Genomic DNA, 20,442 nt, shown 5'->3' with positions numbered 1-20,442 from the left:
GTGGTTTCTTTATTTCACCTATTTTGATATCGAATTAAAATATTTTACTTATATACTGTAAGGTTACAAATAAAATCCAGATGTATATTACGAAATTTATTTAAAATCATCAAAACATCATATAAATAAAGTAAGTACAAAATAGTACTAAGTACAATGTCACATTTCTCTTATAAAATAAACGCCGTAGGCTCTGATAAGTTATATTCACAGTTGAACTAAAGCGTAATTGACTAGACGTGGTTAGAACGGCGAGTTCATCCCCAACTTAGTGCCGAAATCCAGGCGAGCGCGTCTTTGATTGCGCCCGTCCGCTCTGGGGAACAAAAAGCAAAAGTTATACTTTGTAAAGTAATGGTACCATTTTATTTATCCTGCCGTACTGTTATTTCACTCTCTGAATTTTGTCAGATAGCTATTGCCAGTTTTGATCTATTCTATTATTACATGCTAGTGCAAGAGACACTTTCACATCAAAACAAGTTTATTTGCGAGATGAAGTATGGTCTCAGAGTCTCCAACCTTTATTATTCTAATCTAATATTCTAAGTTTAAATACGCGCTAGTATCAGGAATTACTGCGCCGATTTGAAAACTTCCTTCAGTATTAGACAGCATTTTTATTTTATAGCATAGCATTTTCACAAATTATAACATGAATTATTCCAACATACTTGATCTCCTGCCACTTAATGAACTCGTTGAGCGCGAACACGAGGAACAGTGAGGCAGCGTACCCCACCCCCAGCGGCCACGGCACGAAGTAGCGGAGACCACACACCCCCCATTTGGCACAGAACCCATAGCTACTGCTCAACATAATGGCGCTGAAACATAGCTGGGCTACGGCTCTGGAATGTAGGTATGGAGAGGACGAATTTAGTAAGTATAAAAATATGTATTTGATTGAAATAGGATTAAGATTGAAGCAGATTTTTGAAAATCATAGGTCTATATACTATAGGTTTTTTTTTTTTAGTCCATAGGGACTAAATAAAAGTAAATTTTTTGTCCCTTTCTTCGCAACTTTGAATGATATATTAAAAATATTGTAGCCTGTTATGTATAAAATCATTGTACAAAAAACTTAAACCTAATCACCAAGTAAAAAGGGTCCTACTACTGCCATTAAAATAAAATATTTTTTTGTTTACATACAAAGATGAAATTAGATTTGTGTTGCTATATCGAAATATTAGTAACAAATGGTAGAAATGTATACTTACAAGACGACGACAGTGACCGACCACACTTTGTTGGCCCAAAAGCTCTTCTGCCATATAGAAGATTGTCGGTGAACAAATGACAATGATATCACGACTGAAAACAATTTACATTTATGAACTAACACTACAAAAATGTACACACATTTAATGGAAATAATGATTATTGGACAACTATGGTATATATATTCTTAAATGAATAAAATCTATGCAAGTATAATATCACACCCAAATACTAAAAAAATCTGTAGGTGTATGTGACAACTCCAGGCCTAATTTTGACCCAAAAATCATCCAAAGAGTAAAATAAGGACTTATAAACATGAAAGTCACTATGTAACTTTAATTTATTTATTTAGGCACACCAACAACTTATTTACAAATACGTTCACATATATACGTTTACAATTGTAATAAGTCCTGCGTAAATATGTCAATTATAGGTGCGCACAACGTTCAAATTAAAAATAACTTAAATTAAACTAAACCAAACTAAGCATAACAAAAATAATAATAAAAAAAAAGAAGAAGAATCGATACGAGGCAAATGACAAGGTACTATTCAAATTGGTCAATTTTGTGCAAAATTTAATTTATAAGAGGCATTTATATTGCGCTTAAATTTTAAGGTAATATATACAGAAAAACTCACTTAAATGCGAAGTAATCAACGCCAGCGTAATATGCTGCGCCAAATAGAATCCATCATAGAAGTCATCTCCCCATCCATGCCAACTCTTCAAAGTCAGGTCATGTGTTACATTAAATTCACCCTTATTTATAGGGTAGACTATCCAACACGCGGTGGCGTTGGTCGCTTGGGACAATTGCTCGCAGAAAGTGCGCAATGTAAACGCGTATAGGACTAGTATTGATAGGACCGCTGGTAGGAACTTTAATGCGTAGCACCAGAATACGAAGACCGCCATCTGTGGGGGGAAAAGTAGATTGATTTAGAAAAATCAAAGTCAACTAGCACGATCACAACAACAGATCAATAAAACGAGGAAATAAAGCTTTAAAGGTCTTTTGGGATCATGTCCATGACAAACAACGCCTCCACTCTTGGACTTCAATGCGTTATATCTTAGTCAGTTTACGTTGATAAAAAACTTATTTGAAAGATATAAGAGACTGATATGTTCTTGTGTAGCTAAACTATTCGGGTGTTAACAATAGTTTTATCCTAGAAGAGTTCCTAGAGAGAATGTTACCTTAGCATTGAGCACGAGATGCGGCCTCGTGGCGGCGCGCTGCATGAGCGCGGGGTCGAGCGGCGCGAAGGCGAGCGCGGCCGCCAGCGCCGGCACAGGGACCCCACCTGTGGTTATCCTAGAGAATGTTACCTTAGCATTGAGCACGAGATGCGGCCTCGTGGCGGCGCGCTGCATGAGCGCGGGGTCGAGCGGCGCGAAGGCGAGCGCGGCCGCCAGCGCCGGCACAGGGACCCCACCTGTGGTTATCCTAGAGAGAATGTTACCTTAGCATTGAGCACGAGATGCGGCCTCGTGGCGGCGCGCTGCATGAGCGCGGGTCGAGCGGCGCGAAGGCGAGCGCGGCCGCCAGCGCCGGCACAGGGACCCCACCTGTGGTTATCCTAGAGAGAATGTTACCTTAGCATTGAGCACGAGATGCGGCCTCGTGGCGGCGCGCTGCATGAGCGCGGGGTCGAGCGGCGCGAAGGCGAGCGCGGCCGCCAGCGCCGGCACAGGGACCCCACCTGTGGTTATCCTAGAGAATGTTACCTTAGCATTGAGCACGAGATGCGGCCTCGTGGCGGCGCGCTGCATGAGCGCGGGGTCGAGCGGCGCGAAGGCGAGCGCGGCCGCCAGCGCCGGCACAGGGACCCCACCTGTGGTTATCCTAGAGAATGTTACCTTAGCATTGAGCACGAGATGCGGCCTCGTGGCGGCGCGCTGCATGAGCGCGGGGTCGAGCGGCGCGAAGGCGAGCGCGGCCGCCAGCGCCGGCACAGGGACCCCACCTGTGGTTATCCTAGAGAGAATGTTACCTTAGCATTGAGCACGAGATGCGGCCTCGTGGCGGCGCGCTGCATGAGCGCGGGGTCGAGCGGCGCGAAGGCGAGCGCGGCCGCCAGCGCCGGCACAGGGACCCCACCTGTGGTTATCCTAGAGAGAATGTTACCTTAGCATTGAGCACGAGATGCGGCCTCGTGGCGGCGCGCTGCATGAGCGCGGGGTCGAGCGGCGCGAAGGCGAGCGCGGCCGCCAGCGCCGGCACAGGGACCCCACCTGTGGTTATCCTAGAGAATGTTACCTTAGCATTGAGCAGGAGATGCGGCCTCGTGGCGGCGCGCTGCATGAGCGCGGGTCGAGCGGCGCGAAGGCGAGCGCGGCCGCCAGCGCCGGCACAGGGACCCCACCTGTGGTTATCCTAGAGAATGTTACCTTAGCATTGAGCACGAGATGCGGCCTCGTGGCGGCGCGCTGCATGAGCGCGGGGTCGAGCGGCGCGAAGGCGAGCGCGGCCGCCAGCGCCGGCACAGGGACCCCACCTGTGGTTATCCTAGAGAGAATGTTACCTTAGCATTGAGCACGAGATGCGGCCTCGTGGCGGCGCGCTGCATGAGCGCGGGGTCGAGCGGCGCGAAGGCGAGCGCGGCCGCCAGCGCCGGCACAGGGACCCACCTGTGGTTATCCTAGAGAGAATGTTACCTTAGCATTGAGCACGAGATGCGGCCTCGTGGCGGCGCGCTGCATGAGCGCGGGGTCGAGCGGCGCGAAGGCGAGCGCGGCCGCCAGCGCCGGCACAGGGACCCCACCTGTGGTTATCCTAGAGAATGTTACCTTAGCATTGAGCACGAGATGCGGCCTCGTGGCGGCGCGCTGCATGAGCGCGGGGTCGAGCGGCGCGAAGGCGAGCGCGGCCGCCAGCGCCGGCACAGGGACCCCACCTGTGGTTATCCTAGAGAGAATGTTACCTTAGCATTGAGCACGAGATGCGGCCTCGTGGCGGCGCGCTGCATGAGCGCGGGGTCGAGCGGCGCGAAGGCGAGCGCGGCCGCCAGCGCCGGCACAGGGACCCCACCTGTGGTTATCCTAGAGAGAATGTTACCTTAGCATTGAGCACGAGATGCGGCCTCGTGGCGGCGCGCTGCATGAGCGCGGGGTCGAGCGGCGCGAAGGCGAGCGCGGCCGCCAGCGCCGGCACAGGGACCCCACCTGTGGTTATCCTAGAGAGAATGTTACCTTAGCATTGAGCACGAGATGCGGCCTCGTGGCGGCGCGCTGCATGAGCGCGGGGTCGAGCGGCGCGAAGGCGAGCGCGGCCGCCAGCGCCGGCACAGGGACCCCACCTGTGGTTATCCTAGAGAATGTTACCTTAGCATTGAGCACGAGATGCGGCCTCGTGGCGGCGCGCTGCATGAGCGCGGGGTCGAGCGGCGCGAAGGCGAGCGCGGCCGCCAGCGCCGGCACAGGGACCCCACCTGTGGTTATCCTAGAGAGAATGTTACCTTAGCATTGAGCACGAGATGCGGCCTCGTGGCGGCGCGCTGCATGAGCGCGGGGTCGAGCGGCGCGAAGGCGAGCGCGGCCGCCAGCGCCGGCACAGGGACCCCACCTGTGGTTATCCTAGAGAATGTTACCTTAGCATTGAGCACGAGATGCGGCCTCGTGGCGGCGCGCTGCATGAGCGCGGGGTCGAGCGGCGCGAAGGCGAGCGCGGCCGCCAGCGCCGGCACAGGGACCCCACCTGTGGTTATCCTAGAGAGAATGTTACCTTAGCATTGAGCACGAGATGCGGCCTCGTGGCGGCGCGCTGCATGAGCGCGGGGTCGAGCGGCGCGAAGGCGAGCGCGGCCGCCAGCGCCGGCACGCACACGGCGCCGCCCCACAGCGCGCCGCCCACCGACAGCGACAGCGGCACGAACGCGCACAGGGACCCCACCTGAGGTCATCAGCAAACATCATTGGACAAACTTATCTCTTCCACTGTACTAGGTAGCCCGACTACCTAGTATACAGTGGTCATAGGCCGTAAAAATAATGCTTCCAATGACGATCCTCCTAGCCGATTATCGGCTACGGCGACTGTTCTCATGTAAGGAGATTAGCCAACTGCGCAGGACATATTTTAGTGTACCTACAAGCATTTGCGCAAACACAGGTGCATTCTCTCCTCCTACATGGTAAAGAGGAAGGTTGCAGAGGAGGCCTTCAAAATGGCACGCGCCTGTAGGGGGAACTTGAGAAAAGAAAAACGCTCTTGGAAGGCTAATTGGGCAATTATCAACTTCCGATACATTTTTAGAACATCACCACGCACTACCCCATCTCAAAAGTATACTTTTGATCTCGACACCCAAATTTTAGAAAAGCAATATTTTAGGGACCGGACCTATAAAAAAAACACCGCCACCTACCTGCAACAAAGCGATGAAGCACACGCTACATATCCAGAACTGCGTGCTATTCCACAGACACGTCATGTAGTGGCGAGACATCGTGATCAGCGTGAACAGCGACACGTCTGCGTCGCGTGTCATCTAAAAATATAATATGGACCTTGTTTCTGTTGCATATGGCGTAATTTACAATGTTAGGAGATGGAATATCCATCGTAATCGATGTGAACAATGACACGTCCGCGTCGCGCGTCGTCTGCAAACGTAGTGTTGTAATGTGGACCTAATTTCTGTTAAATGGGGTTTGATTTACAATAATCGGTAATAAAAACATTATCTGAATAGAATCATAATAAATTACCAAAACATTTCGGAAATATTGTATTTTACATTCGTTTGCATGGCACACAATTCGCTTTCTGAACACAGGAATACGTACCTTTTGGCTACAGTAGTTAGTAAATGGCTGATCCTGCCATTTGTTTTGTAACTGAGCAGCGTGAAAAATTTAAGGCAAATTACCTACATAAAAGTTTTTTGAGTTTATTTCTACTATTTCAATGAAATGGGTTTGGTTTAGCTTTAATTAATCGTTACTATTGTGTAAGTAACTTACCGATAATGAACAAGGAACCGAGTTGAGTGCTCTCGCCAGGTCGATGGGTCCGATGCAGGACTCCGGCACTTGGTATGGCGGCATCTTCTGACATAGCACTGGATATAGGGGCTCTACTGCTATGCTAAAATGCAAAATGAAAGATAAACCCTGGCCGAAAATGGAAAGAGAAAATAGATAGAGGTCGTATTGTAAGACCTCGTTTCGTACTGGCTGGCGAGAATTATTGTTCACATCATCTTTTTAGTTTCCCGCTCTGTTATTTCACAACACAACTAACGAGTTTTGCCAATAATCGAATCTCGCGAACTTTTCCATACGTAATTGGCTTTCAAAAAGCTATTTCATAATATGAGATAGCTTTTTGAAAGTAAAGACAATGACAGACAATGTAAAGACTTAACTGTATTCACTTTTTTTTTACCTATTTCCTTACAAAATATTTAAGGTACTGTTGTCAATCAAATTACGATTCCATCATACTACAATTTTCAGGGGTATCGTAAAAAAAATCAATGTTCCACTTACCTGGCATCAGCCTGCATAAATATCTCCATGTTCAAGCAGTTAGCTGCCGACCCCATCACACACACGACTTCTCCGTAATCCTGCATGATCTGTATCATGAGCTGCACGGAGCGAGCCGTGCAGTCCGTGAATAGAGACACGAGGAGCGGCACGTTGTCCACTTGCTCTATGTGAGGACGGATGTTCTCGATGCCGCGGGGGAGCTTCGCCTGGATATAAAGATAGATAGATATACTTTATTAGGTAGTACACCCACTTTACATCTTAGAAGGGGGCGGACATAAGGGGAGGTCTTAACGCTAAGAGCAATCTCTTTCAAACAACTTTAGGATGGATAAGGACGAGAAGGAAAAGACTCGACACGGTACAAAGATGGAATGTTCGAGACTATTTGATAGTGACTGTATGGAGAGAGCGATATAGTGAGTGAATAATGACACGCGGAGCGGCGTCCTCGTCTAGTAGCGAGTCGGCTGACGGGTGGCTCGTGGCTATGTATAACACAGTACAGGCAGCACGTACCCTGTTGCTCATGTCGAAGTTGACGGGCGCGGAGTGGTCGGTGGAGTCAGTGAGGCAGGAGAGCGAGCGACACGCGTCCGCCGGCGACCCGCCCTCCTCGTCCTCGTCTAGTAGCGAGTCGGCTGACGGGTGGCTCGTTGATATGCTGCTGCGTTGGAACTGTGCAAATATAAAATAAGTATTATAAGAATCCACGCCACAACTTCAAGTTTGGCTGGAAATTGTGGAGCTAATTTGCATTTTAATACTAAGCAATGGCATAGACATTAGCGCCGCAACTATCGGACCTGAATCGTGGCGCTTACTCGCCGGGCGTTTCTTAGCCACATGTTCAAGTCTGGAAACCTGAAAACCAAATAATAACACCACCTTCCTCACTAGATGAACGGACGATAGCCAATGTTGCCAAAAACCAGATTATTCCGTTTTTCATAAGACCGAGAAAAGTGACGAACCTTGGGGGACGCCTTTGACACAGTTCTTCGAGTCTTTTTCGAGTGCAACTACATAATATATCTGGTTTACCGTCTCTGAAACGTTTGATACATGTCAAGTTTCAAGATGTAATCTTACCTTCAAATTAGTATGCGTGGTGATAGAATGCCTGGCCTTCTTGATCTCGTTGTCGAACTTCACAGTGCTGTGGTCCAAGTTGATGGCTCCGGGTGCCGACATAGACAATGCTTTCGACGTCGCGATGTTCGTGCTATAGTATTTAGTAGATATTTTGAAAAATATTTATTGATTAATTTTATGTTTATTAAACATTATTTGGTTTACTATATGCTCACTAAATTACATACAATTTTACAGTTGACTCGCACATAAATGTACCTAAAAATTATTTGAACTAAATACATAACGTGTTTAAGTTTTAATGGGTACGATTTATTTATAAAAGTTACAGGGAAATGCAGTAAATACGGCCTTATGTATGGCAATATGGACTGGTGACATTATTTACCCGAGCCTGTTAATAAAATGTAACCATTTATAAGAGTCTTTCATGCAGATTATGGTCACCCAAGTCAACTGCAAAATGCAACCGTGGTGGTATCCAGTTTAGGATGGGTATAATTATAAAAGGTGATTGACAATTTTCAGTACTTTAAAGAACTTATATACTTTTGGCGTATATAAAATAATGGAAGGAATATTAGTAAATAATTATTTCGTTAACATTTTCATGAATTATAAAACAGGTGCTGAAAATTATCATTCTAAACCTTAATATTCAAAGATATTTGAACCAAGACTTAAAGCAGGTTTACTACGTTTTTCTAGATCTAGTAACTAAATTATTATTTCAATATAAGTATTATTTCACTAGACTCATTATTTCAGTACTTATATTATTTGGCTAAGAATTTGTGCTGGTTCAAATTTTTATTATAGATGTGGGTACACCTTATTATCTAAGTTGTTATAAGATTATTCACTGTGTTTAGTTTAGCGTTGAATGTTATAAATGCAGTGTGTATGTGATTATTATTAATAGTTAATTACAAAATGAGAGTTCAAGTTAGCTCAAGCTAAAGTGCGAAGCAAACTTAAAATAATGTCGTATGATTTTATTCACATTCACCAAGAGAGTCTTATTCAGATGTAGATAAAGTCCATTTTACAGTTAAATTTGAATTATGAATATAATCATACGTGAAGATTAAAAATAATTTGCAGCATTGTTATGTCACGCCTGGACTTACTTTAATTTCTAACTCTATCAATTAATTCTGTATTTTACATCGTAATTTAATTACTTGCATATTGCAATATAAAAATGTTATGCGCAATCTGACAGATTTTTTTTCGATACTCGGATCTATCGCACGTTTGACATGAATGACGTCAGCCGTGACATAACAAGCAAGCGCGATAGAGCGATAGAAAACAAACCTATAATACAAGCCGAGCGCGGCAGCATCACAGTCAATGTGCCTATTGAGTCTCGAGCCTCGCTCCTTGCCCTGCGCCAGCGTCTGTGACGACAATGGCGACGCGCTCTTGCTGTCAACAACCACTCATAAGTGACCAACCACAGCCCCGAAGCTGGTGAAACACTTCAACATTTTATTTCCGTGGCGTCACTAATTTTTTTCGTGTGGCCACATTACTTTATATATGGCAACACTGGCCAATTTTTTTTGGGTATGGCAACATCACTTTGCATCTGGTAATACTGGTCATACATTTTGCGAATGGCAACTCTTGATTGCCGCTGTCAACATTGAGCAGAATTCGAAACATCCTTCCTATTTGAATAAAGAATCTCTTCCATACAGGCTGTAGTTCTTCACAATAAAAAAAATGCTAACATTTAGATTTTGAAAGACATTGGCTATTGACGTTTTTTGTTTCTAAAATAAGGTTTAAAAGTACAACATTGATTTCTAAACAGTGCTGGGTTCTTGGTTTCACATATATTTATTTTATTTCCATACCCATACACTTTGAAAAACATCAATTTAACATCAAAAAGTTAAATTAAAGACAGAAGAAAACGTCTAAACTTGTGCTGTGTATTGTTTTCTGGTGTAATTGTTATTTGCCGAATTATTTGCCAATTGAAGCTATCTGTTAATGATACACAAACATTGAGAACAGATTTTTCAATCACCAGATAACTTTTATCTAAAGAACATGTTTGAAGTTTTTATATAGAAAATACGTCGAACCGCTATGGGCCAAGGCCTGCCGGGGCTGCGGGATTGTTCGAAAGTGTTACCGCGGCGCTGGTACATAAAAGGCCTACGACGGAACACGACGGTTTTTAGGCAGTAAGAGTCTGACCCTCCCTCACCGCTGCTAACCCACAGTGGGAGGGGTCATTTGATGATTTTACACGTTGTTATAAAAAAAACCCAATGCTATACATATTTATTCTTCAGATAGAACTTAACTGATGATTGAAATCGGCCCTAAATAAATTTATTTGTCCCAAATATTGAACTTTATCATGTATGAAGGTTGAATATAACCCCAATAAGTACATGCGCTTACTTTTTTAGTAAATGTCTTGTATATGTACATAATGAAGGGTTATTTTTTATGTTAATTTCGCCCTTTACAATTTGTTGTGTTTGTATGTTACCAATTGATGTAAATGTTTTGTTTGTTAAGTTTCCTTTCTGTTGTATGTTACACATCTTGGTTCATGAGAGAATATATGTTATCATTTACAATACTATAGCATAATAACTAGAATTTCGACTCAAGAAAAAATACAGGCGAGCAATTTTCCATCTTATTGTCAAATCAATAAGGTTGAAATCAGTTGTCATTTTTTTCATTTTGCCACAAGTTCTCAAACCACTTATTCTCACACAAACATAACACATAGAAAAAAAATCTATCGAAAAACCTACATCGAATTCCAAAAAAAAAAAAACAGTAACGAGTTTCTATAACCAAAAAGTCTACATTACCTCGCACTCTCTTCACTAATGAGTGATATATGGCAGTTCCAGCCAGATTCTAGGCCCATTTTCTCACTAAACACTCTGGATCTCAGTTCGTTCTCTTTGCTGAAGTGTACGAAGCGAATGCAGGCCCGTTCTAGACGTTCTATTAGTTCTACCATGTCGCTTTGAGCTTGGTATTGCATGGTTACCATGCCTATGAATACCTGTAGAAGGATTTATGTGTTATGATATAAGATTATCAAGCTTGTTTTGGTGTTTGGTGCAACGCACTTGTATCATTAACTATTAGTATGATAAGAACATTCTCTCTGTACAGTGGGAAACAGCCTGCTCTGGAAACACTTTCGGGAACGATCTTGCAAAATGTTTTTACAAGGTAGGTACAATTCACAGTTGGGAAAATATATTCGAGTGTAGTTTATATGAGTTTATTTACATTACCTGGTTACATTGCATATCAAAGAAACCTTCAGCATCCTTTACATCGTCATCAGTCACCTCATTGAACAGCAATGAGTCTGGAATAACAAAAGAAAACTTTCAATTTTTAACATGGAACTATGGAAAACTTACGTTTGAATTTAAACCTTATTTTCAATGCTTTAGGGATCAATTCATCTTGTATTATTTCATCATCAAAACAGAAAATGATGCGCGGTCCCGCCATTCATTTGTTTTAATACAATGACATACTCAATCAGTTTTCGACCTTATTACTCAGAACATAAGGTTGAATTTTAGCTATTTTACCTGTAGAATGGAAGTGCAGTGCCGGAGCATCGGCCCAATGTTGTGAAAGCGGCGCGTAAAGTTGTCTACTGTCAGCCGGTAGTTCTAAGTACATCGCCGATAGGGAAGACGAAATGCCACGGGTTAGAGGCCTAAAGAAAATAAATTATGTTAAAGATATAACAGGTACATATTTTTAAAACATATAAGTAGAAATGGAAATAGAAGAGTAATAAAATTCTTATTGTGGATAAATTATACAACACAGAAATTTCCCAAAAAATATTAAAATGTCATTTATTCCATGTAGGCTGAAAATCAGCACTTTTTGAAGGTCAAGTTTAAGCCTGCCCTTCACCACTTTCTATGTATTTTTGCTGTGAAGAAACATAGAATAGCGAGTCAGTAATTGCGATTTTTTTTAATTATAGCTGTGTAAAAAATAGCTTACTTAATCAAGAAAGTATAAAGGAAGTAAGGTTACTTACTTATAAGCAAAGGCGGTACAGTATGCCGTGAGGGAGTTTCTTTGGTAGAAGTCAATAATTTTTTTGCGGTCTGCGGGAGAGATCGGGGTAAGATCCCGCCCGTTCCAATAGTCCACGCAAGAGTCTAGTATTATATCGGCTGTGCCCTATAAGAGGAACATAAACTTAGATGAAATTCCAAAGAAGTAGAAATTAAGCACAGACAACAATAATATAAATTGTTGCGGAAACGTCGTTACACGAACGTACCTTTTTTTATGACCATTATTTAAAATTAATTGAATTTATTAATATTTTAATTTAACTGATAACAAGTATATTGTATAATTTCATTACCTTTAGAGAACCATATTTTGCATACCCGTAATAAGGCTGTTTTGTACACTACAACTTACATAATTATTAACACTTTATGTAACAACATATTTCAAGCAAATAAAATGATTTGATTTGAACGAAATCTATGCGCAATATTTTGCGCTATTTTGCGTTTGTTCGAAGCGCAAAAATTGCGCAAAGTTAATTAATTGCGCAAAAGTCTACACGTTAGACAAAATAAACACTCAAAGAATACGACCTAAAAACAGAGAATTGAATATTTTCTTTAAAGAAACTTACCTGAGTAAGCATCTGCAGCTGATTAGCTTGATCTTTCACGACCACAGCCAACATATGAGGCAGAGGAACTTTCACCTTCGTACTAAGTTGTAGCGAGCGAACGAACCGCGTCTCGCGGCGTATCGTGTCCGCTTGCTGTAGGTAAATAGACAATATTATCACAAGAGGTATTCCCTGTTGTGTATAGTTTAGGGCTTGATGTTCTCAAAAGAGGGATGGTGGGAAATTCAGGAAGGCACATCATAGATTACGTAAGGAGAACATAACCGTACAATAAGGTAGTAAGAAAGGAATTATCCCTCACAGGGGAGTACATAAGGCAGTACTTATATAGCGTGAGTATATAAAAAGTAAATAAGGGAATTTAAAAGGAGAGTACGTTATAGTTCGGCCGTTCAGAGAATGCGTTCCTGACACCTATCAGTTCGTCACGACTAGTGATGGGCACAACATAACACTGAGTTCGTTACCGTTCCCCCAAAATAAACCGCCGCATTATTTTAAGATTATTTTCGTTTTAAATTGGCGGAATCATTTAAAATTTATATTTTAGTTATTTAAGTGGAAACCAAAAAAAGGTAATATTCATATAATAAAATCGTTTTATTTATTCTTTGTTACAAAGTTACAATCTGTATTTCTATGCAATAAAGTAAGTACATTTAATTGAATGTGCGTACAGAATATTAATCAGACTCCGATTCGCTTGAGGAGGTGGTGTCTTCATCATCATCTTCGCCTACGTGTATAATTATATTAGGTATTATCAATAACAGAATCAATCCTGATATCTCGGTCAAAATCTTCCAAAATCAGGTTTTTAGAGCTTTACCTCACTGGGACGCCATGGCGACGTCGCCAGCGGCACAGGTCTGGCTACTTCTGGCATCCAAATGTCGCCAAGTCGAGTGGCCATGGCGTCTCGACAGTCAATTGTTTACGTCGTCGCTCAAGAAATTGCAAGCTGACTGGCGACCACATTGGCGACTGTGTGAGGAAGGTGCGCTTTACCGTGTACATTATAGTGGCTACTGTGGCCACGTCGCCAAGTTGCCACGGTAGCCAGAAGCCACATAGGGAACTGTAGCTCGTGGCCACGCCTCCAATTTGGCGACGTTGCCAAACCGTCGCCAAGTGAGTTAGGTTCCATACATTTCAATACTAACTGCTATGATACGTAGCCGGCGACGTCGCCATTGGCGTCCTAATGAGGCAGGGCACTTAGTCTTAGCGCACGAAACGACAACAAACGACTATTTAGCGTCACAAAATGACGGCCCATGATGCCATTTGGAGTTACCATTTTCAACCTAAATATAAAAATGCTACTTTCTTTCGCGCGTTCAGTTTGATCATAGTTTTATTTTTATATTTCATAAAAGTTATCTTATAGTCCATTATTTTCAAATTCTTAAAAAGAAAAACAAAACGTATTATTTTATATTATAAGTATAACTGTATAAGAACCATCAACCAGAACAGATTACGATACTTGCCTGTTATTTTTAGCACAGCACTACAAATATAAAGCGCTGACATAACCTTGTAATAGCGCAGTATAGATTTAGAAAAATATTGTTTACCAAGTTATTTGACACTCAATTTGGCACAAAATTACAACATTCATTGATTATTATTGATATAATAATGTTGTTTTAATGCTCATCAATTGTTAAAACGATAAACAACCAGCAAAAATATTTTTATCGTACTGCAACGCCATTACAAAGTTACGTCGTCAGTTCAATCGCGATGTGTCAGAAACGCATTCTCTGAGCGGCCGAACTATAAAAAGTATATATAAGGGAGTACATAAGGAAGTCCATAACGGAGTATATAAGAGAAGATGATAAGTGAGTATGTAAGGGAGTTTATAACAAGGAGAAATGACAGTGTCCTCAAAAGTCCATAACGCGCAATTTACTCAAAATAAATTGGCAAGACAACTTATACATTTTCACCAAAGGCGCAAGGAATGACTTACCAATTGTCTAAATATAGCGAGGCACTCTTGCACGTGATAGTTCTCGGTGACCGCGTCAGTGAAACCTATCTGCTTGGCGAGCTCGCACAGACATCTTCTGTTCGTCACTGGGACTAGGTCTTCACTGAAATTGTTATAATATATTGTTGGTGAACTATCGGACCAGAATTGTCAATAGCGGGTCAGATTTGCAAATACACATTTATGTACGATAGTAATGAGAAGGAAATAAATGTTTCAGGGTTTTTTTTACCCTTTTTTCGTAATTTGGATAACCAAAATCACACATATGAAAGCTGTTAAGTTCAATTAAATTGCGCCTGTTAATTGCGCCAAAATTTTAGTTATGCGCAAAAATGCGCTAATATGTGACGTATGCGCAAAAATGCGCTAACATGTAGCGTATGTGCAAAATTGCGGTAACATATCCCTTGTGCGCAAAGTTGCGCTAACATGTCAGTTGTGTGCAAAATTGCGCTTACATGTCAGTTGTGCGCAAAATTGCGCTAACATGTCACTAACCTGTACTGCGCTTCACAGGTGAGATGTGCGCAGAAGTGCGCATACGTGTGCCTCGGCGCGGGCGCGCACGTGTTCAGCAGCGCGGCCAGCCCCAGCGGCTTGAGGCGGGCCAGGTGCTGCCGCCAGCGCTGGTCATCGAATTCCACGCAGAACGGAGCATTCTGGTCGTGGGTTAAGTCAAGCACCTGAGGCGGACAGGATGTTCTTAATAGCAAGCCAAGTAAATCAAAGCTTTCATATTAAATTAGCGCTAAAACTGGGAATCTAGGGTAACCTTCATCTGAACGTCTCGTACAGGTTCCCCAAAATTATCATAAGATTTTATTGCAAAAAGTCTCATCATATATGAATGTCCAATTGATAACGCGTTTCTCTTACACAAAATACCCTGACTCGACGATAAATCTATTACAAAGACACAACACACGAACACATTACTTACCTCAACAATAGTAGAAGGTTCAACAGTCTTGTTGCCTTCTATGGGGGTATCAACATGCTCATCACTGTGGTGTCCCATAGAGCCGACCAGGCTGGTCTTACTGGAGTTGTGCGATGAGGGGCTCGAGTTGCGCAGGAAGAACACCTTCTCCGCAGTAGGGTTAGGCCAGGAAAGGATGCCTTTCTTATCTACGCAGCTCAAGGCCTAGAAAATAGCAAAAATATATTTTCCATGCTGTGGATAGGGGACTACATAGGTAGATTACTTAGAAGATGAAACAATCAAGATAAAAAGTTTTTGAGGACTAGTTTCCGCCAGCGATTTCATCCACGTACCACGGCAACTACTTCATGATCTAACTAAATAAAGAAGTAGCCTCGATAAATGGGCTATCTAACACTGAAATAATTTTTCAAATGTTCAGTAGTGTCTAAAATTAGCGCATTCAAGGTAACATAAAAGTGAACTGCAATATTAATACACATCAAGTTACTTTTGACATCGTCTCCTTATAGTAACCGCAGTTCATCAAAATTCATACTGGCATAATTCATACCTCCTTATGGCTGAGTAACATCTACAAGTACTCACCGACAAAGACCCCAACACGTGCACTATATTAGCAGTTCTGCAGACCATATCCTCTCTCCCAGTCAGTATGCTAAAGAAGGTTTTCCCCAAAGACTTGAGGCTCTCCGGCTGTAAGTTGGACTCACTCATCGCTTGTATGAGCGGGTCGCTCGCGTCCTCTGATATCGAACACGATTTCGGACGGACGTATTTCTGACGAGTTTCTGATAGCAGTTTGAATCTGGGAATAGTAAAAAGTTATTTATAAAAAAAAATACAAGCCACGATGATCCTTAGCTCGTGGCTAAATAACAGCCGTACGAAACTATCGATCATAAAGTGTAAAGCAGTGCTTGGCCAGGTCGGTCAGTGGATGACCATCTTGTCATGACGAGTTCCTCCGTGTATTAGAAGGCATGTTAAATTAGTGGGTCTCGGCTGTCATTTGAACACCTTTGGTAGTGGTTACGGGTAGTCAGAAGACAGAAAGTCTGGCAACCGGTATCAGCAAGAGTTATCACAGCTCGGAAATTGGGTTGAGGGGGTCAGAAAGACAGTCTTGCCATGTAAAGCACTAACTACTCAGCTTCTGGACTAGACTGGCCGCCGACAGTAGCTTTTTAGGAAAAAAGATAGGCGTATAATGACTCACCTAGCCAACCCATAGCAGTTCAACGTGACCCACGCAATAGGGAACACAATCTGCAGCAACGGTAACGAAGCGGCGATGGTCTGCAGGAAGTATATCTCGGTCCAGTGCGTGATCCCTGGCAAGTGATACACGTGGCGCACGAAGCTTGCGATCACGACTAGAGATATTACTAGGGGGAGTACTATGCCTTCCATTATTTTTACTGTGCACTGTAACAAGAGTGGGGAAAATTTGGATTGGCATTTGTAAAACAAATGTTAAGCAATAATTAAATAACATTGGAAAATGGATAGAATATAAATAATGTATTAGCTGGTGCACTCGCTTCCTGAGGGAACTATGGTTCCCGCACCCGGATAAAAAGTAGCCTATAATGCTATTCTGATATGATGATTGCCAACTTTTATCAAAGTCAGTTCTGATATTTGGCCATGAAGAAGTTACAAACATACACACATACACTTCATAATGACACCTAAAAGAGTGAATGCTTATAACAGATGCAACAGAAAAATAGTACTTACTAGCTGTTGCCCGCGACTTCGTCTGCGTGAGCAATATAGAATTTCCAATTTCGTTTATTTAATCATTCATTGCTCAACCCCCGTAGGTGATAGCGTGATAATATATAGCCTATGTGTTGAACCGGCCCCCAAGTAATAGTCATGCAAAATTTTATTTAAATCCATGCAGTACTTTTTGAGTTTATCCGGGACAAACATACAGACAAACAGATAAACAGACATACAGACAAAAATTCTAAAAACTACATATTTGGGTTCAGAATCGATTATGGATCACCCCCCAAGTATTCTTTTAAAAAAATATTCAATGTACAGTTTTGACTTTCCTATCATTTTATTATATGTATAGATAATCAAGAGATGCTTACCAAATACCTTTGTTTCTCAAACACAGTGACAGGCCTGATGGTGGCCTGTTCTAGCGCTAGCTTTAGGTTCTTCAAGTAAGGAGTCTCGCACATTCGGTACGCTTTGTTACGATGCGGGGTGCGAATGCGCGGCGTGCTAAAATTGTCTTTTTGCTGGAATATATCATTTGCTGTTATTTGATTTATGTCCTACATACATACAGAGCTTTATTCTTCATATGTTATAGTTTTTTCGTGTATAGGGTGACTGGTAGTGACCGATACTTGACACGTGATTGTACTCATGATTACAAACAACTTTCTGAAATAAACTTTTTTTTTATTGTCATTTATTCTATACAGTTTCTTTGCGAAAGTTGTTGTTAATCATAAGTTCATATCATGTCATATAGTCCCGAAAACAAGGCTACTGAAAAATGGTGTATAATACATAAAACCGGTTGATTGGATAAATATTCCTTTCATGACACACTCATTATCACTTCAGCCACATCATATACTGTGCAAATAATAATATTATCATGTTAGGATTATTTATAGACACAGAATAAACAAACATTTAGTGGTCATGTTCTATTTTCAGACAAGAAAATTGTGCTTCACTTTTAGAGGTCAAAAAAATTAATAATAATAATTACTGGTGTGGTAGGCTGGAAGATCTGTCCAAAGAACTGTTCTGGGTCTTCTGGCTGTAACCCTCGGCAGTGACCCGGTACTTCCTGACCAGGTCTCAACACTATCACATCTCCTTCTACTAACAGTGCCCATGGTAGGTTCACTATGGTTGCTGAAATGAGACGTTTGTTTATAGATGTTTGTTTGTATTGCAAGTAAAATGTAGTCTTGATATAAATGGATGCTTTCTAAAGAAATCAAGCATGGACAATAAAACATAATTAATTAGTTTTACATCTGTGGGTTAGATTTTTTGTAATAAGTGTAATGTGTAGCTTATACAGCTATTAATTGGAAATTGTATTGCATTATTTTAAAGATCCTTTGCTGTGCTTAAAAGCATATCTTATAAATAAATTATTAGGCCTATATACTACTCATTGCTTATTTATATCATAGATTCCTTACAATCGCGATAAGTCCACTGAAGGATCACACAAGGGGAATATGGAGCACATAAATGCGGATAGTGATTCTCCTTCCATTTGGAACTTTCTATGGCTTCATCCAACGTCTCTGTAATTAGGAAATAGTACTATTAATTTATGGATAAACATAATTTAAATTAAGAATGATTTTGAAACTTTTTTTTTAGATTCTTATTAGTCATTAAAATATAATGATTACTGCTAATTAATAAACACAAGTGATTAAGAATGAATGGTTTATTTACATTCCTAATTATACTGTTTTTTTAACATTAGGACCATTTTTTTGGCATTATATCTAACAATGAATACTTTTAACTGATAACATCTTAATTATATATTTCCAATAGATAAAAATGTACCTTGAAATAACTAGTTCACCAATAGCAAGTAAACAAGTACTTTAATAATGAGAAATATCATCTTTACTTCTTATTAATTTAATAAGCCACAAGAAATCTTGCTTAATGTTTAAGTAATGATAAAAATGTAAACATAACATGCATTATCATTAAGTAAACAAACAAAACATGTATCACACTTACCTAAAACTTTCCTTATCCTATGAGGTATTTCATTCCTGTATAAATACTCTTCATTGAAAGCCACCAAAAAGTTTACTAACAGTATAACAAATAAAAAAAATGCTTCCCATAACAAATAGGCATGGGCTTGTACTGATTCACCAAGGAGGTAAGTAAGTATCAAGCAGACAATGTATACTAGAGTGATTGTGTAAGCGACGCCCGACAATAGCACTTTCTCTGATGAAAACGAAATAATATTCCGCACCAAGCCAAATCTGGAAACAAATGGAGTGTCTATAATTAAACTCATAACCTTAGACAATTAATGAAAACTAACTATTAAAAAAAATACATATTGACATAATAAAATTACTTTCTTGTTAGATTTATCAGAAAATGATAATCATAACATACCCGGTTGGATTTTTCTTCCTATGTTCTTCAATAACATTACGTATATCATCACGAAGTTTCAAAAGTGCTGTTTTAGTTGTATATCCCAAAGAATGTAAGTTATTATCATCCATTGTATCTTATTCCATTTACATAATTGTTGCTTTAGGTATTACACTCGGACACAGAATGAGTTTAATTAAATAAATTATTTTTATCAACACCATCAACACAGAGGATTCAGGCAAGGGTGAGGAAGGTATGTACGTTCTGAATCTTAAAAATAATATAGCTTAATTTAAATTGTAAGCATTGCCTTGGTTATTAGACATGGATATTTAATAAATATGTGCATATGAGAACATCTGTGTATAAAATATTTTATTTTGCAAAGAGATTTGAATGCTTATAGGAATAATATAAAACCAGAATAGTTTGTTTGTGTTTTTGAACGTATTTTTGACTGACACATTTCGTTAACCAATGTCAAGTGTATGTCAAAGTCACATGTTTGATTTGTTCGGATACTTACTGGTGGTTCCTATTTTCCTATCTCTGCTGTAAAAATGTATATTATGATAGCTGTTTATCGCAGTTTTACACGCATGCAAGGTGGCTACTCCTGAAGAATATATATATCACCACCATTATTCTGACTCGGGGCTAAAGAAGTCCTAAATGTTAACTTAAACCGATGTAGCGATTTCAGCCTGACACGAGAATCGAACTGTAATCGAATCCGAGATCCCGCACAATACGAGACAATTTATACATTATGCCAATAAAATTATGATAACTTTGACATATAAAAAAAACATTGAAATCCAAGCATGCTTAAACATTTC

At 41.1% G+C, this 20,442-nt stretch overlaps 1 protein-coding gene and 1 long non-coding RNA gene across 3 annotated transcripts; both read right to left on the bottom strand.

Annotated features, from left to right (window-relative positions):
• Window positions 1-83: 83 nt before the first annotated feature.
• On the bottom strand, window positions 84-19,881 carry LOC135118351 (transmembrane protein 94-like). 2 transcript variants are annotated; one of them, XM_064040153.1, is made up of 26 exons: window positions 19,619-19,881; window positions 19,223-19,479; window positions 18,658-18,765; window positions 18,213-18,361; window positions 17,575-17,727; window positions 16,683-16,891; window positions 16,052-16,271; window positions 15,461-15,664; window positions 15,019-15,203; window positions 14,497-14,620; window positions 12,513-12,647; window positions 11,895-12,040; window positions 11,428-11,558; window positions 11,119-11,195; window positions 10,681-10,880; window positions 9,152-9,262; window positions 7,829-7,961; window positions 7,256-7,414; window positions 6,734-6,942; window positions 6,206-6,329; window positions 5,608-5,730; window positions 4,965-5,132; window positions 1,876-2,152; window positions 1,227-1,320; window positions 675-851; window positions 84-316 (listed from the first exon to the last, which is right to left on the bottom strand). In XM_064040153.1, exons 1-26 carry the CDS (start codon window positions 19,729-19,731, stop codon window positions 244-246), a joined length of 4,059 nt encoding a protein of 1,352 aa, XP_063896223.1. In that variant the 5' UTR covers window positions 19,732-19,881; the 3' UTR covers window positions 84-243. The 2 variants fall into 2 exon arrangements, with proteins under 2 accessions (XP_063896223.1, XP_063896216.1); XM_064040146.1 differs by lacking the exons at window positions 84-316; window positions 675-851; window positions 1,227-1,320; window positions 1,876-2,152; window positions 9,152-9,262 and having other exon boundaries at window positions 4,842-5,132.
• LOC135118349 (uncharacterized) lies at window positions 13,097-14,364 on the bottom strand. The gene is made up of 2 exons (XR_010277528.1): window positions 13,345-14,364; window positions 13,097-13,303 (listed from the first exon to the last, which is right to left on the bottom strand). It is a non-coding gene; the product is annotated as an uncharacterized LOC135118349 (long non-coding RNA).
• Window positions 19,882-20,442: the final 561 nt, after the last annotated feature.

This window comes from Helicoverpa armigera, chromosome 2, assembly GCF_030705265.1.
Source record: "Helicoverpa armigera isolate CAAS_96S chromosome 2, ASM3070526v1, whole genome shotgun sequence".
Lineage (NCBI taxonomy): Eukaryota > Metazoa > Arthropoda > Insecta > Lepidoptera > Noctuidae > Helicoverpa > Helicoverpa armigera.
Note: the sequence above shows the minus strand (reverse complement) of the source record. Positions and strands in the feature narration are given on the sequence as shown.